Source organism: Mandrillus leucophaeus, unplaced genomic scaffold (genome assembly GCF_000951045.1).
Source record: "Mandrillus leucophaeus isolate KB7577 unplaced genomic scaffold, Mleu.le_1.0 Scaffold148, whole genome shotgun sequence".
In the NCBI taxonomy this organism is placed as follows: Eukaryota; Metazoa; Chordata; class Mammalia; order Primates; family Cercopithecidae; genus Mandrillus; species Mandrillus leucophaeus.
In genome coordinates this window covers 1,521,557-1,533,967 of record NW_012101454.1, presented here as the reverse complement: position 1 = coordinate 1,533,967, position 12,411 = coordinate 1,521,557, and the positions used below count along the sequence as shown (strand labels likewise).

At 37.2% G+C, this 12,411-nt stretch overlaps 1 protein-coding gene across 2 annotated transcripts in view; it reads right to left on the bottom strand.

Moving 5' to 3' along the window:
- PPP1R9A (protein phosphatase 1, regulatory subunit 9A) overlaps positions 1-12,411 on the bottom strand; it is a 405,188-nt gene that overhangs the window by 64,033 nt on the left and 328,744 nt on the right. For both annotated transcript variants that reach the window (XM_011974681.1, XM_011974682.1), the window contains exon 8: positions 5,397-5,552. In XM_011974681.1, the coding sequence (XP_011830071.1) occupies positions 5,397-5,552 (156 nt within the window). The remainder of the gene's footprint in view (positions 1-5,396; positions 5,553-12,411) is intronic.

Genomic DNA, 12,411 nt, shown 5'->3' with positions numbered 1-12,411 from the left:
AAAAAAAAAAAAAAATTTACTGAGACTTGTTTTGTGGCCTATTATAAGGTTTATCTTGGAGAATGTTCCATGTGCTGATAAATAGAATGTATATTCTGCAATTGTTGGGTAGAATGTTCTACAAATATCTGTGAAGTCCATTTGTTGTAGGGTATAGTTTAAGCCTATTGTTTCTTTGTTGACTTTCTGTCTTGATGACCTACCTGTCAAGTGCTGACAGTGGAGTATGAAAGTCCCCCACTATTATTGTGTTGCCATCTATCTAATTTCTTAGGTCTAACAGTAATAAATTTGGGAGCTCCAGTGTTAGCTGCAAATATAGTTAGAATTGTAATATTTTCTTGTTGGACTAGTCCTTTTATCATTATATAATTTCTCTCTTTGTCTTTTTTTAACTGCTGTTGCTTTAGTTTGTTTTGTCTGATATAAGAATAGCTACTCCTGCTTGCTTTTGGTATCCATTTGCATACAATATCTTTTTCCACCCCTTTACCTTAAGTTTATGTTAGTCCTTATGTGTTAGGTGAGTTTCCTGAAGACAGCAGAAACTTGGTTGGTGAATTCTTATCCATTCTGCCATTCTGTATCTTTTAGGTGGAGCATTTAGACCATTTACATTCAATGTTAGTATTGATATGTGAGGTACTATTCTAGCACTGTGCTGTTTATTGCTTGAATATTTTTTTTCCATTGTGTTATTATAAAGGTCCTGTGAGATTTATGCTTTAAGTAGGTTCTATTTTGGTGTAATTCGAGGATTTATTTCTCTTTCTTTTGGGAAAGTTTTCCTCAATTATTCCCCCAAATATGTTTTCCAAACTTTTAGATTTCTCTCCTTCCTCAGGAACACCAATTGTTTTTAGTCTGGACATTTAACATAGTCCCAAACTTCTTGGAGACTTTACTCATTTTAAAAAAATTCTTTTTTATTTGTCTTTGGTGGATTGGGTTAATTTGAAAGCCTTGTCTTCAAGCTCTGAAGTTCTTTCTTCAGAGCTTGTTCGATTCTACTGCTGAGACTTTCCAGTGCATTTTGTATTTCTGTGTGTCCTTGATTTCCAGAAGCTGTGACTGTTTTTTTATTTACGCTATCTATTTCACTGAAAATTTTTCTTTCATTTCCCGTATTATGTTTTTGATGTCTTTAAAGTTGGACTTCACCTTCCTCTGGTGCCTCCTTGATTAACTTAATAATTGACCTTCTAAAATATTTTTCTGGCAATTCAGAGATTTCATCTTGGTTTGGATCCATTGCTGGTTAACTGGTATGATCTTCTGGGGGTGTTAAAGAACCTTATTTTATCATATTACCAGAACTGTTTTTTCTGGTTCCTTCTCATTTGGGTTGACTACATCAGAGGGAAGATCTGGGATTCAAGGGCTACTGTCCAGATTCTTTTGTCCCACAGTGTGCTCCCTTGATTTGGTGTTCTCCCCCTTCCCCTAGGAATGGGGTTTCCTGAGAGCTGAAATGTAGTGATTATTTTTGCTCTTCTGGGTCTAGCCACCCAGCGGAACTACCAGGCTCTGCGCTGGTACTCGGGAGTATCTGCAAAGAGTACTGTGATGTGATCCATCTTCAGGTCTTGTAACCATGGATACCAGCACCTGCTTTGATGGAGGCAGCAGGGGAATGACGTGGACTCAGAAGGGTCCTTGGTTGTATTTTTGTTTAGTGTGCTGGTCTTATATTGGTTGGACTCCAGTCAGGAGGTGGCAATTTCAAGAGCACATGAGCTGGGGTCCTATAGGGAGGATGCATATTTGCCCTAGGGCAAAATATGAATACCTGGTTAAGTATTCAGGTTTCTCAGGCAGTCAGCAGGGCCATGGAGCTCCCAAGAGATTATAACCTTTGTCTTCAGCTACCAGGGTGGGTAGAGGAAGACCACCAGGTTGGGGGAGGGACAGGAGTGTCTTAGCTCAGTCTCTCCTTGGGCAGGGCTTGCTGTGGCTGCTGTGGGGGATGGGGTTGTGGTTCCCAGTCCAATGGGAGTTATATTTCCAGGGGGATTATGGCTGCCTCTGCTGAGTCACATACGCCACCAGGGAAGTGGGGGAAAGCCGGCAGTCATAGGCCTCACTCTGCTCCCACGAAGTCCAGGGTCCTAATGGCCAGTTTCACACCCACCATGCCCTTCACAACAGTGCCAAGTCTATTTCCAGGCAGCTCATGACCAGCGCTGAGAACTCACACTAAACTAGGAGCCTCCCTGTTGAGAAAGCAAGCAGACTCAGTTTTTGGCATTTCAGGGAGCCTGCAGTGGTGATCCAGTTCCTTCGAAAGGTCTGTGGATTCTCTTGGCTTTCCTGGTATTTTCCTGCGGTAGTTCTTGGGGCAAAAGTTCATGATGTGAGTCTCCACACGCTGTTCTGTCCATCCAAGCAGGAGCTGCAAGCAGTCCTGACTCTTATCTGCCATCTTAATCCTCCCAGTTTTTGTTTATTTATTTGAGATGGGGTCTTGTGTGGCTCTGTCACCCAGGCTGGAGTGCAGTGGCAACCTTCATTGCTCACTCTAACTTCAAACTCCTGAGCTCAAGCCATTTTCCCACCTCAGCCTCCCAAAGAACTGAGATTATAGGTATGAGCCACCATGACTGGCTATATGGCAGCTTTTATTTAACTTACTCCAGTAATATGTTCTGTTACTTATAGCTGGATACTTAGGTAACTTAGTATGTATGTGACTTACATAATGAATAAAGGGCACGATAAAACTTTAGGGAGGGTGAGAAAAAAGGCTTTAATTAAACAAATATATTCCATGAACTTGGATTAAAAGATTTGATGTGATTTTTAAAATGCCAGTTCCCTGCAAATTTACTAGTTTAACATAATTACAACAAAAAATGCAGAGTATTTTTCAGGGGTATTTATAAAGTGATTCATACATTTTCTTGAATAAGTTGAAAAATAAAGGAATTTTTGAAAAGTTGGAATAATGTGACTTAGCCCATCAATATTGATGTATATTCTAATAGTAAGGCACTGAAGAAAAATGAGAAGATGGAGCAGACTATGAAGCCATAAGCAGTTCAGAAGGTAAAGGCACACATTCTTTAGATAATAACGTCGGCCCTCCTACCAAAGGGAAATTGGTAAATGAGCATTTAATAAAAGGGTTAACCAACTTTTGTTGGCTATTTGGAAACGTTAAATTAGGTACATGTCTTATATCATACAACAAATTCCAGTATATGTTTGACGCCATTCATTCCCTAAATATTTCACCACTAACTATATGCCAAGAATTATACAAAGACTGAGGACATGATAATAAACAAAAACATGGGAGCTTAAAGTCTAGCAGGAAGATAGATACAAAACAGGCCCTAAGTACAACAGATTGAGATAATGTCAGTCTAATGTGTTCTGCCCAAGTAGTAAAACATACTTTTGCTTAAAATAATTAAGACAATCCTGTAACATGAAACTTTGTAAAGACACTAATACAATATGACCCTTTACACTCACCCCAAGTTTTGTGCATAATCCTGTTAAAAGTGCCTAGTGCTATATAATATTTGGACATGTATATTAATCACATAAAGTTCACAAAAAGAGTGCCACACAGGTGATACGCAGGGACAATATTCTGAAGAAATGAATATATTAATGTTAAATGTAAAACAAAAGAAGATAAAAGAATTGTAAGTGGGACGATGTGATATTGCCTGTTATTAAGGTGAGGACAAAATTCCAATTCTTAGAAAGCAAAACTAAAAGAAAGTTACAGACCTGGTTACTCAGGCTAAACATAAATCAGCCACATTACACAGAATCAGCCAGATTACACAGCAGTCTACACCACGGTCAGCAACATTTTTCAGTAAAGGACCAGAAAGCAAATAATTTAGGATTTGCAGGCCATACAGTCTCTATTGCGACTACTCAACTTTGCTGTTACAGTATGTTATCAGCCACAAACAATAAAGAGATGGGCATGCTTGTGTTCAAATAAAACTTTATTTATAAAAAGTAGGCCAGATTTGGACAATATATCGTAATTTGCTAACCCCTGGTCTAGATCACTCTACACAATGGTGCATGCTTAAAACAATATTTATGGAGCTTTGAGTCCTTGGCTCAATTTTGAAAATGGAAGATATAACTTTCCATATATTATCTGTGCCCTGTAGGCTCTTCACCTTCCATAAAAGAATATGGACTCTTCTTCCAGCTCAATTATCTACCAAAGACTAGGGGTCATACTTACCTGGCAAAATGAAAGAGCTGTATTATAGGCTTTTGCCAGGGAATATTACTTTGATCTCATTGCCTTCAATATTTGTTAAAGTTGGGTTGTGAGTTAAAATATTCTTAGAGAACAAGGCATCTACCTACTTTTCTTGATAACTTATATTCTTTGACCAAATAAGGGCTGCAGAGAAACAGGTACTAGATTACACTTCTTCCTCACACCCAGCCACTTTCTGCAGAACTTTTCTTTTTCTGCATTGTTCTTTGGTTTGAAGATATCAGTTAATTTAGAAAGTCTTTATAAGAAATGAACAAGTTGTAAATAATGACATATTTCTATTCAGTGATGGAGAATACTCTTCCAAAACAAGGAAGTATAAACTGCTTGGGGACCTGTTAATCACTGTTTTTGTTTTATATGTGTCAGGGTTCTGAGAAGTTACTTTGGAAGAAAAGCTATCCACATTTCCTCCCCCAAGGTTCTATTCTTGGCCCTTCTCTAAGAGCACACTGCCTCAGGAGTCTGACCTCTTCAGACTCTGAGACTGCATCACCATACTCCCTTGCCTGGGTTTGGAAGCATCAGCAGAAAAGGAAAGCAGAGTCAGGGTATATTCTTACCCTTGCCCCAAGGATGCAGCTTTTAGCAGTGGCTGCATCTTATAAAGCTGCGGATGTTGATGGTAATAGCCTCCTGCTGTTGTCAGTCCCCATGCACTTCAACACCCCTTGTTAGTACTATTAACTCTGTTCAAAGTCTGTGTATTAAACTCTCTTCGAGTAAACCCTTTGAGTATGCCATCTGATGCTTATTAGAAACCTATTTCATGAACAGAAAGACAAAAAGAGCCTTTTTAGGAAATCCCTGCCTTAAGAGAACAGCTTATCACCAGGTACCAAAACTTCTGTAAAACTGAAAAAACATAACTTAAACATCATAAAACTGCACATGTAAGTTACTGCTTGAAATTATGGGCTACATGTATGTCACTATGACAAATAAGCATTTAAATCAATGATTGTGGAATGAGATTTACTGAAATTTTACTTGAAATTCAATGAGACTCAAGACAACCTGTTATTAAAAAGCTTTCATTTGCAAACTGATTATTCTTAATATACTATTTGAACAGAAATATATACTTAATGAAATGAACACGCATAGAGAAATATTTTGCAGCGTAGTGGCATACCTCTTTGAACTTGTGACTGAGCTTGCTTGTGTCCAGGTCTGATGGGGAAAACATGTCCTCATTCTCAGGCAGCTCAAAGACTTCAATGGCCATGTCGCTGCCAGGAAGGACAGGTCCTACCTCATCTTCTTCTTCATCTGTGGCATATTCTCCTGTCTGAAAGGAAGGGGATTTCAGAAATCCAGCTGTCCTTACCCCAGATGGAGGTGAGTTATTTGAAAATATTTTATAAAAGAGAAGTAAGACATGTACCCAAATGGTGAAAGTGTAAGTAGGTTTTTCAGTCAAGCATGCCTCATGCAGTCAATGTTATAAACAAATGTTAGTTTAAAGATCCAAAGTGACAAACCTATGCCATATACAAGTGCGTTTCTAAAAATCTACTAGTATCAGTGGCATCTTTAATATAGAAACAAGAATTGTTTTTTCAATCTGAGTATTTGATTATTTTACCAAATAAAATTATGTTGCTGTGGGAAATAAGTAATTTCTTCAAATTCTCTTTGTGAATACACCACCCAATAGTGGGAGCAAGGAAAAGGGAAGGGGAGTTTAACGAATCACAGAGTTGGAAGGGACCTTAATTAAGCCTTGCAAAGGTTTAGCTGATTAATTCTCCTAAGCTTTAGACTTCAAACAGTTCTGTTTTGTTTGCTTGTTAATTATTGTGGTGGTGAACTAGTGAGCTAAAGAATAAACCAAAGGTTTCTAACTTGCAGCCTGCACCAAGTGTATTGTTTTGCCTGCCTAGCACGTTTATAAATCTGAATATTTTGTCAATGTGAGAAAAATGTTTCACATAAAGTTCTAGATTTCCAGCTTTCCTTGAGAAAGCCAAACATCTGTTAATATAGGCATACTGGGACATTATAACAATTGGCAAGTTAGTAGTGATTGCCCCTTTTAGAGGAATTATATGCTTTCTGATACCCCACAACTTTTCTAATGCCATATTGTTTCATGTTGTTAGCTTCACTCCTTTGTAATACCCACCGGTCCCTGTAGGTATATGAGTTCATGACCTCTGGAATAAACGTTCCTCTTTGCCACTAATTTCCTTAACTTTATTAGAAAGTAGATCCTCTCCTGGTAGCATCAAGTTATGATACTGTAATTCAAAATAATTGTTTGAAATCTGTACCTTATGATATAATTTAGAGATAAATCACTGACAGAGTTAAAAAGACAAAGTTCATTGAACTCATCCTCATTCCTTCAGGTAGCACATTATCTAACACATAAAACAGAGATAGGAATTCATATTGTCTTTAAAACACTTTCATGAACAGTGTACTGAATGATCTATTCCTTTGATTAAATAGGCTCAGCATCTGATTGCCGTTTTTTTCTTTTGATTCTGTATTATATTCTTCCTGCCAAAGCAGGAACCCCCTGCTTCACCTTTCCCCCTGCCCATGTTTGCACATGAAGGAAATCTGGTCCTTAATCCCAGTCTAATAATTCCCAACGTCTGAAAGACCATTATTAAATTGCCTTCAGATTTCTCTTTTTCAATAAAATAATTCTAGTTGCCTCAAAGGTAATTTGCTGTAATTGTCTTTGTGGTTGTGCTCTGATTTCTCTCCAAGTTTTCCACGTTTCTCTAAATTGCAGAGCCTGAAAGTGGACACAGTTTCTAGTAAGGAATTTGAAGGTCATCGACCATGATGAACACACTGCCACAGCATCCTTCACGCTCTACCTCCCTACACAGAGGCTATTATCATGGAGAACTTGACATTGGTGGCACCTGTGTACAGAAGTAAGCTCAGAATATTCCATGTGGAGCAATGATTTTCCAAACTGGTTACAGGTTAGTTGGAACCTTCATTTTCCCCAAATATAATCACAGGTGATTTGACTAAAAGGAAAAGAGGTTGGTGGCCTCCAGTTTGATCCTATATATCTCCTCAGTACCTGGAACTCTAGATCTCTGTAGAAATCAGTCTGAAAATGTCTAAACTATAAATACCAATTCAAATGTCTTTGCCACTGGCAGGTGAAGGTAGCTCAAGAATGGGAGCCGGCTGGTCAGATAGCTTATACTTATTTATTAGCACAATGAGATCCTACAAATCTTAAAATTCCAGATCTGGCTTTTTTTTTTTGTATTCTGTGAATTAACTCATCTCCTGTTCATACATATTTCTACAGCCAACAAATACTTGGTAAATTCCAGTGAAATTAATTAACAGGAAAGCAGCAAGACTGGCAAGTAAGTAATCTCAAGATACGTTGCTGAAAAATTTTCATATAGAGGTATAAAACTGTGTACTTGTTTTTAACCCTATCATTACAACTGGCAGCAAAACCCAAGCCTTTATTATGAAGGCTTAAACCAGGTATATAGAATTCACTATATACAGCATTGAATGACTCAAGAAACTCTTATGCTAAATTTAAAGTATGACTAAGCCATAACAATGTGGCACATTTTAAACATGAGTTGAAATGAACAATTTGATTTCCTTTTGCTAACTTGGAAATAAATACTTGTTCACTATATGTGAGAGAATTAATATAAATATGTGCCTAGGATGGGACCTGACATATAACAAGATCTCAGCAAATATTTTTAAAAGAATAAACCCAAGAATGCCAATGCATTAACTTGGTAATATATAGAACTTCCTAAGGAGGTTTTCAGTAATATCAAGAAAATGAACTGTGGTCACTTGTTAAGAAGGCAGTAATATACTAACAATCTTACTGTGAATAACAGGAATAGCGTATGCACAACATATGCAATTCTTACCTCTAAGTATAAGTTGCACTTTGTCATCCATATACAATTTAATTTTGAAAATTATCTTCAGAAATATAAGTTGTTAAGCATTCTTCTCGATTCTTTTGTGGACTTTGCCAGTATCCTCTCCTTCCCAATACCCAAATTACCTGCAGTACTGTTAAAATTCTTATCACTCATTTCATCTTTTCATTTACTAATGCCTTCTTTCTCCAATTAGCCTTATAAGCATCCTGAGGACAAATATGTCTTTTGCTGTCTCGATTCTACTTATTACTTATTATAGGCTAGGGATGTCATGTTTAAAACATTATGTTATAATTCTCTCTTCCTGAACAGTTGCCATTCCACCCTTAAATAGGCTTTAGGATAAAGGATGCGTTTACTACAGAATCTCCTAAATACCTGGAAATAAAAAAGTTATAGTTAGTGGACTAAGAAAAATAGATTCTTCTAATATTTTATCTTTATTGAAAATGGAAATTGTTTTTGTGGATATACTGCAAATAAAATATGTAACATGGAATGTGTCAGCAGAATGCTGTAAACCTCAAAATTAGATTGGATTAAATCTGCCATTTACAAAGGAAGATGAACAATGTTGTACCAAAAAAAAAAAAAACCCCAAACCAACAAAACCCAAAATTACTTCAACAAAGTATTTCCATTGGTATCTAGCTCTATTTCTGCTCAAATTAAAAATCTTTCCAGTAACCAGAGATTCTTGAAATTCTTTGTCCTAACACGCAAATCCACTTCAAATGTGGCAGTAACAGTTTTTTGGGTAAAAAACTGACAGAGATAGTAAATTTTCCTTTTCATGTCTTTACCTACCTTTTTGATTAATATATGATATATATGATATTATATGATACAATATATGATATTTTTAATAGCCCCACACAAACGGGTAAAAAATGAAGAGCAATACTTTTGCAACTTACTGTGTGCTCAGCATTGTACATTCCTCAACTACGGGATATGGGTGTTACCATACTATCTTAATTTGAGGAAACTGAGACTCAGAGACCATACCTAAAGTCAATTAGTTAAATTATTGAAGCTACATCCAACATATTTCAAAGCCCATGCTCCTCCTTCTATGCTATGATGTTTCCAGTCTACAGAAACTAAAGTTCTGCAGGAAAAAAAAAAAATTGGGAATATACTTTTTAATGATCCCAACCCCAAACCTGGGTGGATAATCCTGTTGTATTGAAATTCACCTTCCACGGCTTTGAACATTATCATGAATTCACTTTGCAGACTCACACCTCTGTATAGTGGGCTCCAAAGTTCTTGTCCTCTTCTCTTCTCTCATAATATGCTTAACCTGGGCAAGTATATAGAATTCCCTTTTGAAAGAATCAGGAGCAGTACTGGTGGGTTAATTGCAATACAGAGAGGAATCACTGACAAACAAACACACACACACATATGCATACCATTTTATGTTAACTTAAATCACAGAAGTATTCATTTATTGCTTATCTTTTAATTGTAGTGTCAAGTCTTCCTCTTGGCTTATGGGTCTGCTGACTGACATTTTATGCACTCTTGTATAAACTACAACAATAAAATATAGTCTACGAAATTATTGTAGCATCTTTAAAACAGATGAAAAAGATCCTCCCAAGACAAAAGGAATGCAAAATTTCTCTAGATTTTTATGGTTTTCCTCTATCTTTTATATTTCCTTCTCACACCTAATTTTCTTGAGCTGCCAGTCTTTATTAAATCTTCCCAAAACATTGTATTAAGTTTTCATAGATACGACTTCCTTTACACACATATTACATCACTTAATATTTTATAAAATAACATAATTATAACAACAAGTACAACCAACAGGTTCTGCCTCTTGGTAAACATATAACTTTTGACTAGTGGGAGACGTATGCAGACATACTAGAGCCTGGGACATTCATGAGAGCTACAGATATCAGTCTAGGCTTTGCAGAAGGAACAGAGAGTATCTGTTATATTGGCAAGTTGGTTAAGTGGGGATCAACGAAAGAATTTTGGTTTTGAAGTCACGTAGACCTGTGTTCAAGTCCTGGCCTTGAGACATTGGGAATTAGTGTCTATATCTAAGCTTTAATCTCTTCATCTATAAAGTAAGGACAAAACAGTTGCTTAGCATACGAAAGTTGTCATGAGATTAAGTTACATGCTGCTTATGTATTTAACACAAGGTCTGGCACATGGTAGGTGCTCAAAACGAGTGACTGCTATTGTTGCTGCTGCTGGTGTCAATACTGCAGTAGCAACAGGCTAAAGATTTTCCAATCTGTATCTTGTAACCACGTTTGCTAAACTTTGGTCTCATAAATGTAAATTCCTAGAAGACCCCAACACATGAATCTTTTATAAGCAAACTGGTCATTTTTGAAGTAAAACTTTTCCGTTCCTCTATATATACCTGTTCCTCTACTCATATTCCCAGTTTGGAGTAGGCACCAGCTTCTACCCAAGCCCAGGAAAACTTCCATGCCTCTGTCCTCCTCACTTACCGGCCCCAACCTGCCCCAGGGCTTCAAGATGAATAACCGTGTACATGAGAACATCCTGTGAAGCTGCTGCCCTTAAGACTTTCCTAATTCACTCCTTTATGCTCCCACTGTGTGACTGACATCACTCATAATGCTTTGACGTTTCTTTATCTGCCTTCTCTCATCAACTTCTTTCATCTGAACATTCCTAGAGAGTGCCAGATACAATTTATCCCTGCAATCCTGGTGTGGCTAGTACATTGCTTGGCATATAGTGGGCACTGAACAAATGTTTGCTGAATAAATTCAGATAGTTGTAGCCACATCTGCATAGCACAGTAGAGCCTGATTTTCCTGTTAATCTCAGCTTTCCAGGATGAAATATAGTGAAACACAGCTGCAGCTGGGGCCTAAAAGACCCTTCTGGGGATTTTCTCTTGTTGTTAGGTTCAACCATTAGCAGTAATTTTTGCTGTAGCAATGTTTGCTCTGGTAAATTCAGGGAAACTAAATGGTGCTAATCACAAAAATAGCCTTAATTATGCAGTTTCTGTTGGAATTTGTTTACTGGATTTGAATTTGGTTCTATGTATTTTCAGATGCACTTCTGTGAGAGAATAGAGGAGAGCCGCTTCTTCCCTGGAGGAGAAAAACCTCAAACTCACATTTTAATGTTTAAAATTCCTAAATCTGCACCCACCATCCAAGGGCTTTTGGCAAAAGCATCCCTCTCTGTGCCGAAGCATCTCTCTTTCCATTTTTTTTTTTTTTGTCAGTGACATCTGTGTGTCCTAGTTTTATAATGTTAGTACACTTAGTCTCTTTGAATGTTGTTTGTTCATCTATAAAATGGGAATAACAGCACCTTCTTCATTTAAAGAGGTTGTTATGAGAATTCATTGTGGTGATATGAAAGAGTTAACCACAGTGCCTAGAATATGCTAAATGACTGCATGACATTATGATTATGATTGTTTTCACCATCCCTTATTTCTCCAGAACAACACCATAAACTAATGCAACAAAAAAAGCATTTGGGGTTGGAGACATGAGGGCCAGAAGAGAGAAAAATCCTAATGTCGCAGTTGCATAACAGTGAGCAAGTTCATTTAGTTTGTATCTTTTGTGGTCTCTTCTATAAAACGGTGTAAAAGATACCAATCTCATAGGATATTGAGAGGATTCAAAGAAATGAAATATGCAAAATATCCAACATGATGCCTGGCCCAGCATATATATTTATTTTTTCTCCCACTTATCAACTCATTCAAAATTTTCTTGTCAATCTTTTGTTATTGGAGTATTTCCTGATTTTTCACTCCATTCTCACTGTCTAGTCACCAAGTCAAGAAACATCTAAAATCCTTCTCTAGATTACTCACATGGCCTCTGTGCTCCTTGCCTTCAGGCTCTCAGCTTGTCAGGTCATTGGTAATATTGCTGAAAAATTATTCTTCCTAAAATTTTGACCAAAAAAATCATTACTTGCCAATGAAATCTTTTCTAACAACTCAAATCCATTCTTCAGTTTTTATCCCCTTCCTTTTAGAAAGTATCCTCTGGAAGCCGTGTTTCCTACTACAGGAGGTAGACTCCAAAATGACCCCAGTGACCGTGCTTTCTGGGTGTTCATGCCCTTGTATACTCCCTTCCCACTGAGTGAGGGCTGAACGACTGATTTCTAACAACCAGAATACAACAAAAGTAATGGAATGCCACTTCTCAGATTAGGTGAAAAAAAAAGACTATGATTTGTGTCTCTTTTGTCCTCTTGCAC